Genomic DNA, 15,840 nt, shown 5'->3' on the forward strand with positions numbered 1-15,840 from the left:
CCAGGTACTCCAATATGCTGGAAGGGCTGCTCCACTGTTAACTGAAGGTACTTTGTTCTCTGCAGGAGCCCATGGTTTCCCCTGCTAGTTTCTGGGCATCACTGCCAGGGTTGCTTAAAGTGGGGACATTTCCACTTTTAGATAGGCAACTAGGGGCTTCCCCCAAGAATGGCAACCCTCCCTGGGGTGGCTGGAGGCCAGCCCTGTCATGTAATAAAGGCCTTCTTTATCTCAGTCTTTGTGTGGGGGAAATGCATCCCTTGAACTTTGCTTAGTAGAAAACAGGGCTGAGAGGAGTAAGGCACTTTATGCTGATCATTTAATTACAGTCTAGGTAGTAACCAGTATTCACTTTGCCTGCAACGGTTATTTGCCCCGTGTAGCTAAGTAACTTGCCAAAAGCAAGAATAAGGAGCCAGGCCCAAATTATTGCCAAAATTAGAGGGACTGCTGGGATTTTAAAATAGCCCAGACTGTCACCCAAAGCAGTTGAGGGATCATTGGCTCATGCCTTGGTTCTCCAATCCTAGGTTAAAAAAATGTGAATAACCATAAGCCGAGAACGGGACAAAAAAACAGGAGATGAAGGAAATGCCAGGGAGGAGTGGTGTAAAAAGCCAGCAGACAGGCAAGGTTTGGTCTAGTGACAAAGACATGTGGGGGCGCCCTTCTCACTGAGTGCTTTGGGTCCCAGTGCTGGCTGACTTGCTTCCATTCTAATTTCCCACTGTGCATTCCAGAGAATAGCTGGAATACCTGGCCAAGGATTGCTGGTATTTGGGAGGTAAACCTACAGATGAGTGTTGTTTTCCCCTGATAAAAATTTTTGGAAGACCAGATTTAGAGATTTTGGTGCATTACAGGGATGGCTTCAAAATGTTAATACAAAATGCCTACTTAAAAAATAGTATGGACTCCAAATATCTTGCATCAAAATACGCATTTCCCCAGGGTTTCTGAGTTCATTAAGCATGTAACTCAGTGCCAGGAACATAGACTGTCTCATTAACTCTTCGCTACAGCCCATTAAGATTGGCCCTTTTATTATGGTGATAAAAACTGTTCCGTTGAACTGTTGTATTAAGTGAACTGCCGCACACAAAGTGCTGAGCAGTGTTTGCTCCCAAAAATTACTCGATGAGTGGTAGCTATTATCACTGGACCAAGACCTGCCGGGGCAGGGGCAGCTGTCTGGCCGGCTCTGGGTTCAGGCCCTGCGCTGCCTGCATCTGGCCACCAGAGGGCAGCGGTAGGCGGCCGTAGTTCTCCCGACACCCTCCAGAGGGCGACTACCACCGGGGCCGGTCCTGGGGACTAGGGCAGCAACCCTTCTGGGATCCTTAACCAACCCAGATGAGTCAGGCTGGAACCAAGTTAATAAATACAATTCAGGATTTATTAAAAATCAAGGCTCCCCTGCTGTGCCCTCCTGGCACTAAGGAAATAAATAACCAGAAGGGGCACAGCTGGGGGAGAGAAATCCAAAATCCAATCTCAGGACAGATTTTTAACCCCCCTCCCTTTTCCCATTACTCCTCCCCTTATGGCTCTTGGGGTAGCACCTGAGCAGGCACCTCAGTCCAGATAGTGTGGCTGGCACCAAGGCATGTCTGCCCTGCCCCAGAGGGGAGGCAGGCCCTGGGATCACGTTTCCAGCCCTTAATGACCCAAGACCTGCTTCCCACAGGGGCCAGGGCTGAAGCACCAATTGGAGGCACCTGAGGGTGGTGGGTAGGGGGAGAAGGGGTAGCAGAAGCAGCTGAAAGAGGGTCCGGCCCCCTGTCCAGGTTCGGCCAGTGCCTGCTGGGGTCCCCTTCTCATCCCCCGCTCCCCTAGAGCCCTGCGGGCTCTGCACTCAGCTGAGGATCTTCCTGGGAAGTTCAACAGAGGCACGGATGAAGACTGCATCATCCCGCACGTAGTTTCGTTTCCGGATGTCCTGGTGGGAGATGAACTTGGGGTACCCAAAGCCCAGAGAGCTCTCATCCAGAGAGCCACGCCACGTGCCTGGCTTCTGGAAGTTCTTCCAGTTTGGGTCAGGGTGGAAGGTCTCCGTGACATGCTGTGGCTTAGCCAGTCCAGGGTCACTCTGATCCAGCAGGGAGAAGGTGACACGGCGGGCAAAGGGCCACTCGAGGAGATTGTCAAAGGCGCCTGGCAGGACACGGATGTAGAGCGAGAGGTGTGTGCCCTCACCACTGCCATTGCCATTAAGGAACGCAGACACCTGCAGCTTGTAACCGTACTTATGTGTGTAGAAGGCTGGGCTGAAGCACTCGAGGTTGGGCTTGGCCTTGGCCTCCTGGAGCCGCCGCCCATAGCTGCTGATCTTCCAGATGAGCACACCATCGCTACCCACAGAGAGCTCCTCCAGCTCCCGCCGCAGCTCCTGCAGCTCCTGCCGTTGCCGGCTCACCAGAGCACACATCATGGCCAGGTGTGGCTTCACGCTCTCCTCCACGTGCCGTGCCATTGCCAGCTTAGGGCACTGTTAGCAAAGCCCCAGGTGGCGGGAGAGGGGAGGAGAGTTATCAGTAGTGGAAGGCCCAGGGAGAGGAGTGCGCAGAGGCTAGCCGGCGGCTGGCTGACTGAGGAAGATGGAGGGTACTAGGAGGCAGGCGAAATAGCCAGCAAGGGCAGACTGAAGGCTGGGGGCAACACAGCAGGGACCATGGAGTCCTAGATGGTACCAGGAGGCCCATCTTCCCTCTGGGGCTCAAGGGGCAGGGTGGGGCTAGGCAGGAAGGGCAGCTCACCCTGTGCTTGCAGCCGGAGTCTTTGAATGGGCACAACACCAAGGCAGTGCTGCAGCTGTCCTTCAGATGGGCTGGCAGGTCCTCTCGAGCCACGGTACCCACACCGCACTGATTGGGGCAGGGGACAGGCAGCCGTGGGCACTGGTACTGGTGGCTCTGTGACCAGAGGGGCAGCAGTCAGTGGCCTGGTTTCCCATCACCTGCTCTGCAGCCCCCAGCTCAGAAGGGCTCTCACCTGGATGGTATCAAAGACAAACTCCTTGGCGCAGTAGGTGCACGGTTGCGTGCGCTTGGGGCACTCTGAGGTGGCATGCTGGGCCAGCAGCCGTCGCATCATGCGAGAACCGCACTTGTTCTCACAGTAGACGCTTTCCTGGGGGCACATGCCCTCGTGGCTCTGTGGAAATGCCACAGGGCAGGGGCAAAGTAAAGGGGTGCCCAGCCCACCCTTCTGCCCCCTAGTCTCAGCCAGGCCGCACCCACCTCATAGGCCTCCCCACTGAAGTCACAGCCACAGAACTCGCACTTGAGGCGCCGCTTGGGGCAGTCGTGCTGCAGGTGCGCAGGCAGGTCGCGGCGGCTCAGCTTGGCCGGGCAGCGATTGGGGCAGGGGACTACGTTGAAGCTGCAGGTATTCAGGTGGCCCTAACGGGAAGGGCTCCAGTTAGTTCCTGTTAAGGAGAGGGGCAGCCCCAGCCTCCCTGCCTCAGCACCTCACCTGTAGATGGCGGAGTGGCCCACTCCAGCGGCAGCCTTCTTCACTGTGGATGCAGCGGATCGGCAGGCCCAGCACCTGGACTTCCAGCTCCGGGTCAGGATAGATCTGGGAGCCGGGAACAGGGGAACCAGCAGCCTGAGAGCCCGCTGCAGTCCACAACCTCCCTTGTGGCTGTTTCCACTTCAGAGCCACTAATGCTCCTTTGGCCACTCCGTACCCACGGACAAAGGGCACAGCAGGTGATCGCTGCAGGGATGCTGGATTCTAAGGTCCCCAACATGCCTGCGCAGTCCCAGGCTGTCCCTCCTCCCCCAGCTTTGTTCCTCTTGGTAGAGGGGTCCTGGCTCTCAGCCACATGTTTGGCTTGCTACCAGAAAGGGAGGGAGCAGTTATTGTGGGCACTCCACAGCTCTGTGCACCCCCACGGGCTGGGCGTCACGTCATGCCTCCTCTCCAGGGCAAACATGGGCCTCCGTTTGCAAACTGGCCTGCCAGGAGGGAACAGGCTACCTTTGTGGGGGCACCCGATCCCAAAGCTCTAGGTTGACATTGGCCCTGAGCCCGCTGGCTGCCAGCACCTCGAGCCTCCACCAAGGGCAGCAGCCTGTGTGCCTGGCAATGTGGACTCACCTTGGCATAATCTAGAGGAAGCTGGTCCTCAGGGCATTTGAAGACTCCTTCACTGCAAGGGGGGAAAGTGCCGGGTCAAGCCTCCTCAGGAGCAGGGACAGCCCTGCGCCACGCCCCCTTATCAAGGGCTCCCTCCCTCACCAGACCGGTTCCCAGCAAGCCCTGACCTAGACAAAAGGGCAAGCAGAGGCTAAAGTGGACAGGCTCTCCAGGACCCCAGGGGGTCTCAGCCCTAGTCCTGGGAGGGGGCGGGGGACCAGTGGAGGCCAGAGACAGCTGCCTCAGACAGCATTTGCCCAACAGGTGGCAGCTGGACTGGAAAAGGAACAGGCTGCTCAGCTACCCCTCCCCCTAAGCAAGTTCCCATTGGCTGTGCAGCAAGCTGAAGGGAGGGTGAATAGGGATGGGCTGGGAGTAAGTGCCAGAGCTGCCCAGCACCCATGAGGGTGCCAGGCCAAGAACCGGGGCAAAGGTCGATTTGGGGCCACCCTACCACCACTCCCCTTCCCCTCTGAGGGTGTTGTTTAAAGGGAGGAAAGGCAGGCACCCTGCCCAATACTGTTTACACTCCCGCATAGGCCTTAGCACCTGCCCGAGGTGAGAAGGGCTGAAATGTCCCTCTTTCAAAGCGGTACAAAAAGAAGCTCACAGGCCACAAAGCAAGCTGGTATGTCTGACTCCACAGCCCAGAGCCCACAGCCCCCCACGGACCAGCACACAGACAGGTGGGGCAGCCCAGGCGCCCCACGCTGAGCAAGATTCTGAAGCTGGCCAGCACCCCCTCTCCCCGCTGCTCCTCACCAAACCCAAGGCACCTGGTGCATGCTCCAGGACTGCCAACCCCCTGACTGGGGTCAGCAAAGGCCAGTCCTACAGGCCTGATAGGGCCCAAGCAGGGTAAGGGTTCACCCAGCAGGATGAAGGCCCTCGGGCAGGGCATTCCGGGTAGGTGTGAGTCAGGGAGGTGGGAGGTGGGAGGCAGGCAGGGATCAAGGCGGAAGCGGAGGCTACATGGCCAGGTTGGCATTTCCCAAGGCCCAGACAGCCCATGCCCCAGTGCCCAACAGATCCTAGTACCCACCTCCTTCCTGACCCCCATTCACCAAGAGTAATGTATAGGTAAGCGCTGAAGGGGTGTGTGGTGCCCACAGGCCACCAGCCTTCTGGGCGCAACCCGACACTACGGGGGGGGGGGGAAGAGTAGGCAAAGGGGCGGGGGTCCACTGGGCCGCTTCAGGAATGTGCTGACTTAGTGGTTTTGGAGTCAGAGGGAGGGGCCTGAGGCAAGCCCCTAAGCTTGAGACAGCTTACTCTACAGCTTGGGGCCCCTGCCAGGTTTAGTGAGGGATACGGAACCACAGCTGCCAGGGTAGGGGGTGACCCTGGGGGCCAGCCCGTCCAACCACCTCTTCCTTCCAGAGGCCGCCTTGGCTCCGCTCAGGCACCGGGGGTGTGTGTGCAGGGGTGTGGGGACAGAGGCTGTTCCAGGCCCTGCAGCGGAGGCCCAAGGGGGAAGACAGGATGGGGGGAGGGGGCGGTGGGAGAGGAAGAGGGGATTTCCGGGAGGGGGAGGGGTCGAAGCTGCCGCAAGGAACTGCAGAGGGAACGGGGTCTGACAGCCCCCTCCCCTGCTCCTTCCCCGAGGCAGTCGGGGTGGGTCCGCTGGGGGTGGGGTGGGGGGCTCGGGCCGGTTTCATCTGGAAAGCAGAGGGCCCGGGAAGGGGCGGTGGCGGAGACAATGGGCCGTGTGTCTGTGTATGTGGGGGGGGGTGAAGTGTGTACAGTGCAGGGAGGAGGGGGGCGGCCGAGCAGCTCGTGCGGGAGCATCTGTGAGGGCAGGAGCCCAGGCTTCGGGACGCCGAACAAAGGGCCTGCTGAGATTTCCGCCAGCTCGGGGCTGCCGAGAGGAGGAGGAGGAGGGCACGGAAGCCGCGGCGGGAGCCTCTTGCCCCGGCAGCATGGCCGGGACTCCTGACAGTGGCCAGCCGGCCGCCCTGCGCCCCGGGGCGCGACCTCCTCGGACCCCAGCTCCAGCGGCCGACCCAAGGCGGGAGGAGAGGGGCTGCACCGGCGCAGGGAGCCCTGGAGCCTGACCCGGTCCCGGGAGGGCAGGCAGAGGGCGTCCAGCACAGGCAGAGTGCGAGCCCTTCCACATGGCGGGGCGGCCACCCCACTCCCCACGGACATGCAGTGAGCAGCACCCCTGGGGCGGGGACGGACCCCCGCGGGCGCGGGCCTCCCTCTATTGTGCGCACGCCAGCAGCCCAGGCCCCAGAGCTAAGCCAAGCCTCCTGGTGCAGCTGTGTGACCCTGGGCAAGTCGCAGCCATCCTTGAGATCGCTTTCATCATTTATAAACCGGGGAGACAATAGTTGCCGTTCCCGGCCGTCCGCAGAACCCCCAGGGGCAGCCAAGCGCCCGCCCCGGGCTGCCGCGCGCTCGGCGGGTTCTCCGCCCTCCCCGGCCCCAAAAGGATCCAAAGTTCAAGGATGAGGCCCCCCTCTGGCTCTCAGGTGACGGGGGGCAGGCCGCGCGGCTCGCGCGGTCAGAATAGGAAGTTTGGCCATCTGCGCTCCCGATTCCCACCTGGGCAGGTGGGACCCGTGAGTGGGATCCTCCCTCTGGGCCTGACGTCACCGCTGCCCGTGACGTCAAGGTGGGCGCCCCTGAGGTCACGGGCCGGGTCGCAGACAAAGGCCCGGCGGGTCTTGGGCCTGCGCCTCCCCGCGCCCTCCCCATGCAGGGTTCCCCGGCCCGGCCCGCACCTGAGGAACTCCTGTAGGCAGGTGTCGCAGAAGCGGTGGCCGCAGGTGGAAACCTGCACGGGTTCACGCATGGGCTTTCCGCACAGCGGGCACAGCAGCCGCCGCTTGGGCTTCTCCAGGAACTTGTAGTCGAAGCCGGGCATGGCGGGCGGGCACGGGCGAGCGGGGCCGGGCACGCGGCGGCCCCACAGCCGGCGGCCCCACAGCCCGCGCCTCGCTCCGGCCGCGCTCCCGGCTCCGGGCGGCGCCGACTGGCGGCCGCGGTCAGGGCCCGGCCCCGCTCGCCCGCCGGAAGAGGGGGCGGAGCCGCAGCCGCGCGGTCCTAGCGTCCCCCCGGAGGGCTCGCGGCCGCGAGGGCCGGCTGCGGCCAGGCCCGTCCACTCCCGGAAGCCGGGGCTGCAAGCAGCGGTCGTGGCTCCGCGTCTCCCGAGAGCTGGGGGAGGGGGCGTGCCTGGCGCTGGGTAGGGGCGGAGGGCCCCGGGCGAGTGCGCGTCGCCGGAGAGCACGGGCCGCGCCACAAAGGCTGGGCGCCGCGGGGCCAGCAGCTCGGCCTCGGGGGCCGTGCGCCCCCCGGGGACCCGGGCCCCCAGCTTCCAGGTGCTAGGCAGCGAAACCTGGCAACCAGATCCGAGGAGCCGGGCTGGGACGAGGAGGCCGGCCTGGGCGCTGGGCCAGAGCAACCTCTGTCCCGGCCCCCGGCTGCGCCCACATTCCTTCCTCGGCCGCGGCCGGGCCCAGCCCACTCCAGGGGTGTGTGGCCGCCACCCCCACCTCTGAAGAGAGCGCACTCCAGGCAGCAGCCGAGACTTTTATTCCTGAGAGTAGCAGTCGGCCGCGGAGAGGTCTGCTCAGACGACTCCCCTCCCCGCCCACGTGGGTCTGGGGAAAGGCAGGGGTGGGGGGCGGAATGCGCATCTGCAGGGCAAGGACGCTGCGCCAGGTTGCAGGTCTCCTGTATTTACCTTATTCAGCTGCAGGATAAAGGTGTGGGGGCGGTGCAGGCCAGCCTAAAGGGCCAGTCTGGGCGGCCTGAGCTTGTCCTGTTCTCAAACTTGGACCTCTCTCCCCCACTCGTGGGCACCAGGGACACATTTCCTAGCTGGACCAGGGACAGGCAGCTCTGCCAGCTTGGGAGGCATTGGAGACCACCCAGTTTGGCAAGGTTTGACCCCAGCTAGGCTGCACTCAGGGGTAGATTCAGAAGAGAGGTGCTGGGGAAACATTTTGGGTTGAGGTTTGGTTTGTTGAAAGATTTATTTGAAAGGTAGAGTTCCAGAGAATGAGAGAGAGGTTTTTCCAAACCCACATGGCAGCAGTGGCCAGGCCAAAATCACGAAGCTGGACCTCCATCCGGGTCTCCCACATGGGGGCAGGAGCCCAAGGCCTTCGGCTGTCCTCCACTGCTTTCCCAGGTGCATTAACGGGGAGCTGGATTGGAAGAGGAGCAGCCAGGCTTGAACCTGAGTCCACATGGCTTAACCTGCTGTGGCCACAATGCAGGTCCTGGGTTGGAGCTTCTGTACTCAAAGCCAGAAGTGGGGTGGGGCTTCGCAGGCCCTTCCTCCCCTCTCTTGGCATTCAGCGGTGTGCACTTGGTAGGATGCTTACAGAGAAGCCATAGCAGGGTGGGTGCTCCAGAGATGGGTCCAGGGGGCCTCAGGTGGGGGCTGGCTCATCTGTGATGGCTGCAGGATACCAAGGAGAACTCCTGCAGCCTCCGAGGGCTGGAGGGGGTGATGTGCCTCCAGCACTGTCCCCTGCCACTCCCACTGGGCCCACCAGGGCCAGAAATGGTGATAAAAAGTCACTTGGACCCCAGGGCTGGAGGAAAAAAAAATGTACAAATGCCATGGGAGTGCAGTGGAGGCAGCCACCTGCACCCACTTCTGGTAGGAACATCAGTGCACCCTGCAGCTGCTACTTTCATTCAGCTGGGGATGGAAATGGCATTTGGTGTGGACTGTGACCGTGGCCAATGGGTATGTGGGCAGGGCCCATCTGAATTCCCCTGGTGTGGGTGAGGTGGGCAAAGGGGAATACTCACGCCGAACAGCCAGGAGCGTGTTTCCGTGGCAGCAGGACACCGATGTCACGGTGTAAGGGTGTGTCTCATCCAGCTGCACCAGCCGAGGGAGACCAGCATCCTCAGGCTGCCTTCCCAGGCGGCCTCGGGCCCCCTTGCCCCAAGAATACACTTCCCCCTCTGCGGAGACAGATGCACCAGGGGAGAGAGCAGGAAGGTGCGCACAGCCCAAGCACCTCATTGCTCTAGACCCGACCCACCAGGAGGAAATGGCCAAGTCCATTGTCCCCAAGTGTGAGAACCCATGCTGCCCCCTGCGTCCACCCCTCACCTGCCCCGATGGCTACAGTGAAAGCATCCCCACAGGCCACCATCGCCATCTTGACGCCCTCGAGGCCTTGGACCTGACAGGGTGTTCGGCTGCCTTGGCGAGCACTGGTGCCCAACTGCCCGTGCTGATTACTGCCGAAAGTGTAGCAATCTCCAGAAGCTGGGGCCGGAGGGACAAGGAGAGGGGCCTCAACAGAGAAGCTAAGGAAGCCAGGGGAGGTCCACCGCCACCCCCCCACCCCACCCCAAAGCCCAGCCTGGCACTCACAGGCCCTCACCGGCCCTCACCAGTCACAGCAGCTGAGTGAGCAGTGCCCAGGTCCACACTCAGCAGGGGCTCCTGGTCCAGGGGTGCAGAGCCCAGAGGCGTGAAGCTCAGGGCCTCCTCCACTTGCTGGTGGGGAGCAGGCTCCTCCCCCAGGGAAGCACGGTCCAGGCCCAGCTTATTGAACCTGAGGGCAGAGTCAGGAGGGAAATGCAACCAACAGCTCGCTACACCTGAGATGCCCGTCTCCTGGTGAGATCCCCGCTGGGCGGCAGGGTGGTTAACCAGACCAGGGTACCTCCTTACCTGTTGCTCCCACAGGCCAGCGCTAGGCCAGCCACAGTGAGCACCATGGAAGAGTCAATGCCACATACAATCCGCTGGGCATCCTGCCCTGGGGGCATGGGGACCTGCTGGGGGCAGTTGTGGGAGTCCCTGGTCCCCAGTCCCAGCCTGCCTACAGGAAGGGGAAACCAAAGATGGGGGGAGCATGGGGTCAGTTTGCACTTCAGCTTTTTTTTTTTTTTTTTTTTTTAAAGATTTATTTTTATTATTTTTTCATTGGAAAGGCGGATATACAGAGAGGAGAGACAGAGAGGAAGATCTTCCGTCCAATGATTCACTCCCCAAGTGAGCGCAACGGGCCAATACTATGCCGATCCGAAGCCAGGAGCCTCTTCCGGGTCTCCCACGCGGGAGCAGGTTCCCAAAGCTTTGGGCTGTCCTCGACTGCCTTCCCAGGCCACAGGCAGGGAGCTGGAAGGGAAGCGGGGCTGCCGGGATTAGAACCGGCACCCATATGGGATCCCGGGCGTGCAAGGCGAGGACCTTTAACCACTTGCGCCACCGCGCCGGGCCCTGCACTTCAGCTTTGAGCAAGGCCCACCAAGAAGCTGTGTGAGCCAAGGCTGTTCATGCCCCCTCTGGCTTTAGTGCCCAGCCTGATGCCTGAGTCACTGAAGGCCTTAATAGTTCCTGCTGCACACATAAAAACTCCCTCATTACACAGTAAGTACCTGAAGGAAGTCACATCTTGTTTGTCTGGCCTCAGTCGCCCAGGCCAGGATGGACCCACCTAGCACCCACCTAAAAGGCTGTGGGATGAATTAATTTGAGAGCACTGAAAGGGAAGGGGTGTGGGGGAGGGTATAAGAGGGAGAGGGCATGCTGGAAGGAGGCCTTACCACCATGTCCACGACCCCAGGCAAACAACTCTCGCTCAGTGGACAGGGCCAGCACGTGAGAGGCCCCACAAGCCACTTGTACCATCTCGTAGCCCAGCAGAGCTTCCACAATGGTGGGCTAGAGAGGAAGAAGAGGCAGGGGGCACTGGGGACTGGCCCACAGGCCTCAGCACCCAGTGTGGGGGATGAAATTAGAAGCAAGAGATTCTCAGGAAGTGCCGTTTCTTTTTAACTGTAACATTTCCCTCTTTCCCCAGCCCCCCACCCCCAACACACGGGGGCGGGGAGCAGGGAGCCACTCATTCGAAAAACCGGGTCTTTCTGTAATTCCCCTGATGCTACCCACAGCAGGTGCAGCCCAGGAGCCAGCAGCGCCTGTGCCACTGGGGACTCCCCTGTCCCCAAGCCAGTGTCGGATCTCAGAAGCAGGCTCTCTGCCAACTCCCTACTTCCCTTTTCCCAGGGCGAACTCAGGATGTGCCCACCTGGCTGATGTCGGTCAGGCTGCCGTGGCCCAGGCACCCATTACTGCCACTGCCAAAGGTCATGATGATGCCACGGTCTAGTGGAGGAAGGTGAGGAGGAGAGAGAGGGAAGGTCAGACTGCCCATCTAGGGAGGTCAGTCCACCTGGGGTCTGGAGGAGCCAGACAGACGGCAGATGTTCTGAGCCTCAGTTTTCTCATTTGTCAAGTGGGGAGGATGCAGTAGCTCCCTTGCCAAGCCCACTGAGTAGGGTAAGAGAGGTGGAGGTAAGTGAGCCTTGATAGCTGGGCATTGGAAGCACTAACTCAGCAACAGGGAGCACCATAGGTTAGCTGTGCCCTTGACAAGAAGCAAGTTGCTCCTTGGGGTTTTCTCACCGGTCAGGCAGGCTGTAAAGAGGTCCCCGCATGCCACGTGCTTGATGGTCACGCCTGACTGGCCTTCCAGGAAACGTGACACGAACTGTGCTTGCGGCTGCTCCACAGCCCCGGGGAGCAGGGCGCCTCCACCAGCGCCCAGGGGCGGGGCCTGTGGGTGATGGGGGGGTGCCTGAGCAAGGTCCCCAGCCCCCTGCTGGACCCCTACCCCCACCCCTTGCAAACCCTCCATGGCCTGCCCACCTCCCACAGGATGAGACGCCCGGAGCGAGTGACCCCCGCCTTCTGCGTGCGCCCCGCGGCCACTTGGACCACTTCGGTGTTGAGCATTGGCAGTCGCAGGGGGGCGCTGAGGCCGCCGCCCCAGGCATACACGGACGACAGTGGCGGCGGAATGGCTGGCCTCCCGGGTCCCCGAGGGACGCCTGCAGAGACAGTGTGTGCAGCCCATCAACTGGTAGTCACAGGGGCCATGGAGACCCTGCAGCTTGTCCACACTTACCCCTGCAGCGGGCGCTGCTGCTCCTGCTCACCACTGGTGGGCGGGTGGCCAGGGACTTCTCTGCCCTGTGGGATCATAGTTTGGGCTTCAGGACGTGGACCCTCCCAGGCATTCCACCGTGTTCCCCTATCCTCCACTCCCTCCACGGCCTGGGACCCTTGCCCTGGCACTGGCCTGCGCATGCGGACACTGCCCAGGTCAGTGTGCAGGTTGAGGAGGGCTCGCATGCAGAGGGGCTGTGCCATGATGTGGCTGAGTGGCGGCCGCTGGGCAGGCTCCAGGCTGAGCAGACTGAGTACGAGCTGGCGTAGCTCAGGGCTGTACCGGTCCGAGATGGGTGCAAAGGTGCCACTCATGATCTTCAGCACCAATGCTGGCAGGTTCTGCAAGGTGCCAAGGTGGGGGAGGCGGGAGCTAGTGTCAGCCAGAGTCGGCTGGGCTTTTAGGCAGAGCAGTGTTTACCCTGCCCCAACTCCGGAGTTCCAACCACTGCCCCTCTGCCCCCAGGGCCTTGTGTGAGCAAGGGATTCCAAGAATTATCTGGAAGCTCAACCTTGCTTCCAGGAATCCTCAGGCAGACAGGAGAAGCCTCAGGCTGTACTAGAGAGTATCATAGCTCTGTCCCTGGGAGAGTGGGGACCTCTGTGAAATGAGTAGACCCCGGCCCAGTTCTCAGAACTCCAAAGTGAGGCTGACCCCTACACACCCCTGCAAATGGCATGATTGGCCACAGAGTGGCACTGAGGACTGCCAGGAGAGCAGGGCAGAGTCCCTACTGGCCCCTTCCAGCTGTGTGTACTCACGGCGGCCTCGAAGGCCCTCTTGAGGCTGGCCAGCTCATAGAGCACACAACCCAGAGCCCAGATGTCACTCTTCTGGTTGTAGGGCTTGCCTTCACACAGCTCAGGGGAGATGTAACACGGCGTGCCCACCACCTGTGAGAGCAAAGCGGACATCACAGTCCTAAGGGAGCGAGGCACACCGACTCTACCCTCAGGCCCATTTGGGGACGGCTTCCCCTTAGAGCCAACCATGGGGCTTTTCCCACCCACCCACAGCAGCTGAGGGGCCCTGGCTTCTGCCGGTAGCGGTGCTCAGAAGGTACTGACTCCCGAGCCGCCCAGCACCTCCACCCGCCCTTCCATGCCTGGGTACCGTGTAGGCCTTGCTTTTGCTGCTGAGGATCTTAGAGATGCCGAAGTCACCGATCTTCACCACCATGCGGTGCTTGTCCAGCAGGATGTTCTGGGTCTTGAGGTCCCGGTGCAGGATGAGGTGGGTGTGCACGTGGTGCAGTGCCAGCAGGATCTGCACGAAGAAGTGCAGGATGGTCTCCTCCTCCAGCAGGGAGTTGCAGCGCTTCTGGATGAACTCTGCCAGCGTGCCACCTGGGGCCCAAGGAACCAACTGGAATCCAGGGTTGTCCATGCTCCCCCTCCCCTCTACTGCTGCAGCCCCATCTTCTGGAACAGTACCCTGTACCCTGAAACCAGAGAGGGCATGAAGCCTGCCAGGATTACACAACTGGGTCGGAACTCTAAACCTCTGATTCATCAGCCATGCCCATCCAGGGGAAAGACACCATTGGACCCTGTCAACCCAAAGCGGTGAAGGACGCTCGCAGCCAAGCCTCTGTGAGGAGGTGGGCCTACCTGGTGCATACTCCATGGCGATCATGAGGGCCTTGTCCTCCAGGAAGTTCTCGTAGTATTCAATGACATTAGGGTGGTTGAGCAGCTTGAGCACCTGGCACTCGTTCTGGGCCGCCTGCCGCTCCTCCTTGGTCATCTGGTCCACAGGGATCTGCTTGATAATCACCAGCTTCTGATCAGCCTTGCGCAAGCACAGGTGCACAATCCTGGGGACACGGAGTGGGGGCTGAGCACAGAGCAATGCAGTATGGACTCAAGAACTGGACGGTCCCTCGAAGAGGGGCAGGGCTACCGTGGCCCAAAGGTCATCGAAGCAAGAGCACAGGACACTGAGTGAGCTGGCCAGTGGGGAGACGTGATCATAGACTCCGTGTGACATGTCTGCTTTACCACAGCTACAAGGAGCTGGGAGTTACGTGCCTAGGTTCAAATCCTGGATCCTCCTGTTACTATTTATACCCCTTGGAGATATTAGTGGGCAGCATGTGGAGAACAGGGCTGCTGAGAGGATCCGGGGAGGAAAAGGCATGAAAAGCACTTAGCGCGGTGTTTGGCACGTAGACGCTGGTCAATGAATGGAAACCAGGTCCACCATTATTCCATTTCCATTCCTGGCCTGTGTCCATCAGAGCAAGGGTCATCTCATTCACCACTACTACACAGCCCAGTGGTCAGCACACGGGAGTTGAAGAAGTGTTTGCTCAGCAGACGACTAGAACTTGACCGTGTAAGTCTCCAATGCTCACCTCTAGCTCAGGTCTCTCCTTGGAGCCCCGGCCCACACGTCATCTCCACCCAAACGGCTGACCACCAGCCTACATTTTTAACAAATTAAAAAACAAAATCCTTGATTCCCAGCCCTACACCTGTCCTTCCTGTGTTGCTTCCATCTCCACTGATGACAACACCGTTCCTTTTCTTTCTAGAATCCTTCCTCCAGCCCATGCTAATGTGTTGGCAAGTTTTGTTTATACCACCACAGTACTACAGACCAATCGAATTCCTCTGTGCTCTCTGCTACAACCCTTGTCCAGGCCAAGTTAGTACAACCTGAAAATGCTGTACCAGCCTCTAAAGTAGTCCCACTCATGCCCGTCACTCTCCCATCTAAATTCCATAATGGTTGTCAGAATGGCATTTTTAAAATGTAATCATAGGCCCAATGTGATGGTTCACCTGGCTAATCCTCTTAACTCAAAGCCTTGGGAACCCATATTGGAGCTGCTTTACTTCCCATCCAGCTCCCCGCTGGATTTTTTATTTTTATTGGAAAGGCAGATATACAGAGAGAAGGAGAGACAGAGAAGAAGCTCTTCCATCCAATGATTCACTCCCCAAGTGGCCACATCGGCTGGAGCTGAGCCAATCTGAAGCCAAGAGCCCGGAGCTTCTTCCAGGTCCCCCACAGGGGTGCAGGGTCCCAAGGCTTTGGGCCATCCTCTACTGCTTTCCCAGGCCACAGGCAGGGAGCTGGATGAGAAGTGGAGCAGCAGGGATAGGAACAGGGATCCATATGGGATCCTGGCCACTAGGCTATGGCGCCGGGCCCTAAAATAAATTTTAAGCAAACAAAATCACAGGAGATCATGTCTCTGCTGTAAAACTCCTCGTCATACTGCAAATCAATTCAGCCCCTTTGCCTTGTCATATTCTTTCCGGTGTTGGGATGGATCTTCGCTGTCTGTTAATAACTGCTCGTGATTGCTCCGATCTGACAAGTGTCTTAGCAATGTCTTACTCACTGTGTACTTTCCCTACGATCTGTCAGAGCTCTGAGAGGGGAAAGACCACGCCCGGTTACGTCCTCACTGTAAACTCAGGAGCCCCTGAGTAAAGGACCTAGCAGAACGCAGTCAGCACCTGCAGGATGCCGGGGCGTGGCCTCCGGGGGCGTGGCCTGGGCGGACGGCCGTGGGCGGGGCCACGGGGCGGGTGTCAGTGGGCGGGGCCTCCGCGCCCTGCCCGGGAACGGAAGCCTGGGCGGGGCTTGGCGGCGCGGCGCGGGGCGCGATCCCGCCGTCCACGTTAGGGTCCAGCCGAGCCCTCCTCCCTGGAAGATCCTCCCCAGGACCCCGGCTCACCCGAAGGCGCCTCTCCCCACCACTCGGATCCGCTCGTACTTCTCCATGTCATTTCTCAGAGTTGACTTCCGG

At 60.1% G+C, this 15,840-nt stretch overlaps 2 protein-coding genes across 2 annotated transcripts; both read right to left on the reverse strand.

Moving 5' to 3' along the window:
• Window positions 1-1,374: 1,374 nt before the first annotated feature.
• Window positions 1,375-7,122, reverse strand: TRAF4 (TNF receptor associated factor 4). Its single transcript, XM_041001748.1, has 7 exons — window positions 6,870-7,122; window positions 4,105-4,156; window positions 3,475-3,579; window positions 3,240-3,401; window positions 2,992-3,153; window positions 2,757-2,912; window positions 1,375-2,488 (listed from the first exon to the last, which is right to left on the reverse strand). The coding sequence occupies exons 1-7, from the start codon at window positions 7,010-7,012 to the stop codon at window positions 1,856-1,858; spliced, it is 1,413 nt and encodes a 470-aa protein (XP_040857682.1). The 5' UTR covers window positions 7,013-7,122; the 3' UTR covers window positions 1,375-1,855.
• Window positions 7,123-8,283: 1,161 nt separating this feature from the next.
• On the reverse strand, window positions 8,284-15,832 carry NEK8 (NIMA related kinase 8). Its single transcript, XM_041001258.1, has 15 exons — window positions 15,769-15,832; window positions 13,688-13,893; window positions 13,191-13,423; window positions 12,839-12,970; window positions 12,210-12,418; window positions 12,036-12,100; window positions 11,777-11,958; window positions 11,534-11,684; window positions 11,157-11,233; window positions 10,672-10,789; window positions 9,794-9,944; window positions 9,511-9,674; window positions 9,224-9,382; window positions 8,914-9,072; window positions 8,284-8,554 (listed from the first exon to the last, which is right to left on the reverse strand). Exons 1-15 carry the CDS (start codon window positions 15,813-15,815, stop codon window positions 8,526-8,528), a joined length of 2,082 nt encoding a protein of 693 aa, XP_040857192.1. The 5' UTR covers window positions 15,816-15,832; the 3' UTR covers window positions 8,284-8,525.
• Window positions 15,833-15,840: the final 8 nt, after the last annotated feature.

The sequence above is a fragment of the Ochotona curzoniae genome, unplaced genomic scaffold, assembly GCF_017591425.1.
Source record: "Ochotona curzoniae isolate NIBS_2020 unplaced genomic scaffold, NIBS_Ocur_1.0 scaffold_2453, whole genome shotgun sequence".
Taxonomy (NCBI): Eukaryota; Metazoa; Chordata; class Mammalia; order Lagomorpha; family Ochotonidae; genus Ochotona; species Ochotona curzoniae.

Coding starts and splice junctions, on each gene's coding strand:
- NEK8 (XM_041001258.1), bottom strand. CDS start 15,815: ATGGAGAAGTACGAGCGGATCCGAGTGGTGGGGAGAGGCGCCTTCGG. Junction 12,971..13,190: donor GCAAAAGCAAGGCCTACACG/GTACCCAGGCAT, acceptor TTGCTCTCACAG/GTGGTGGGCACGCCGTGTTA. Junction 9,945..10,671: donor CTGGGGTCGTGGACATGGTG/GTAAGGCCTCCT, acceptor CCCTTCCTGTAG/GCAGGCTGGGACTGGGGACC.
- TRAF4 (XM_041001748.1), bottom strand. CDS start 7,012: ATGCCCGGCTTCGACTACAAGTTCCTGGAGAAGCCCAAGCGGCGGCTG. Junction 3,580..4,104: donor TTCCTCTAGATTATGCCAAG/GTGAGTCCACAT, acceptor CCCGGCTCCCAG/ATCTATCCTGACCCGGAGCT. Junction 3,154..3,239: donor TCAGTGGGGAGGCCTATGAG/GTGGGTGCGGCC, acceptor GCATTTCCACAG/AGCCACGAGGGCATGTGCCC.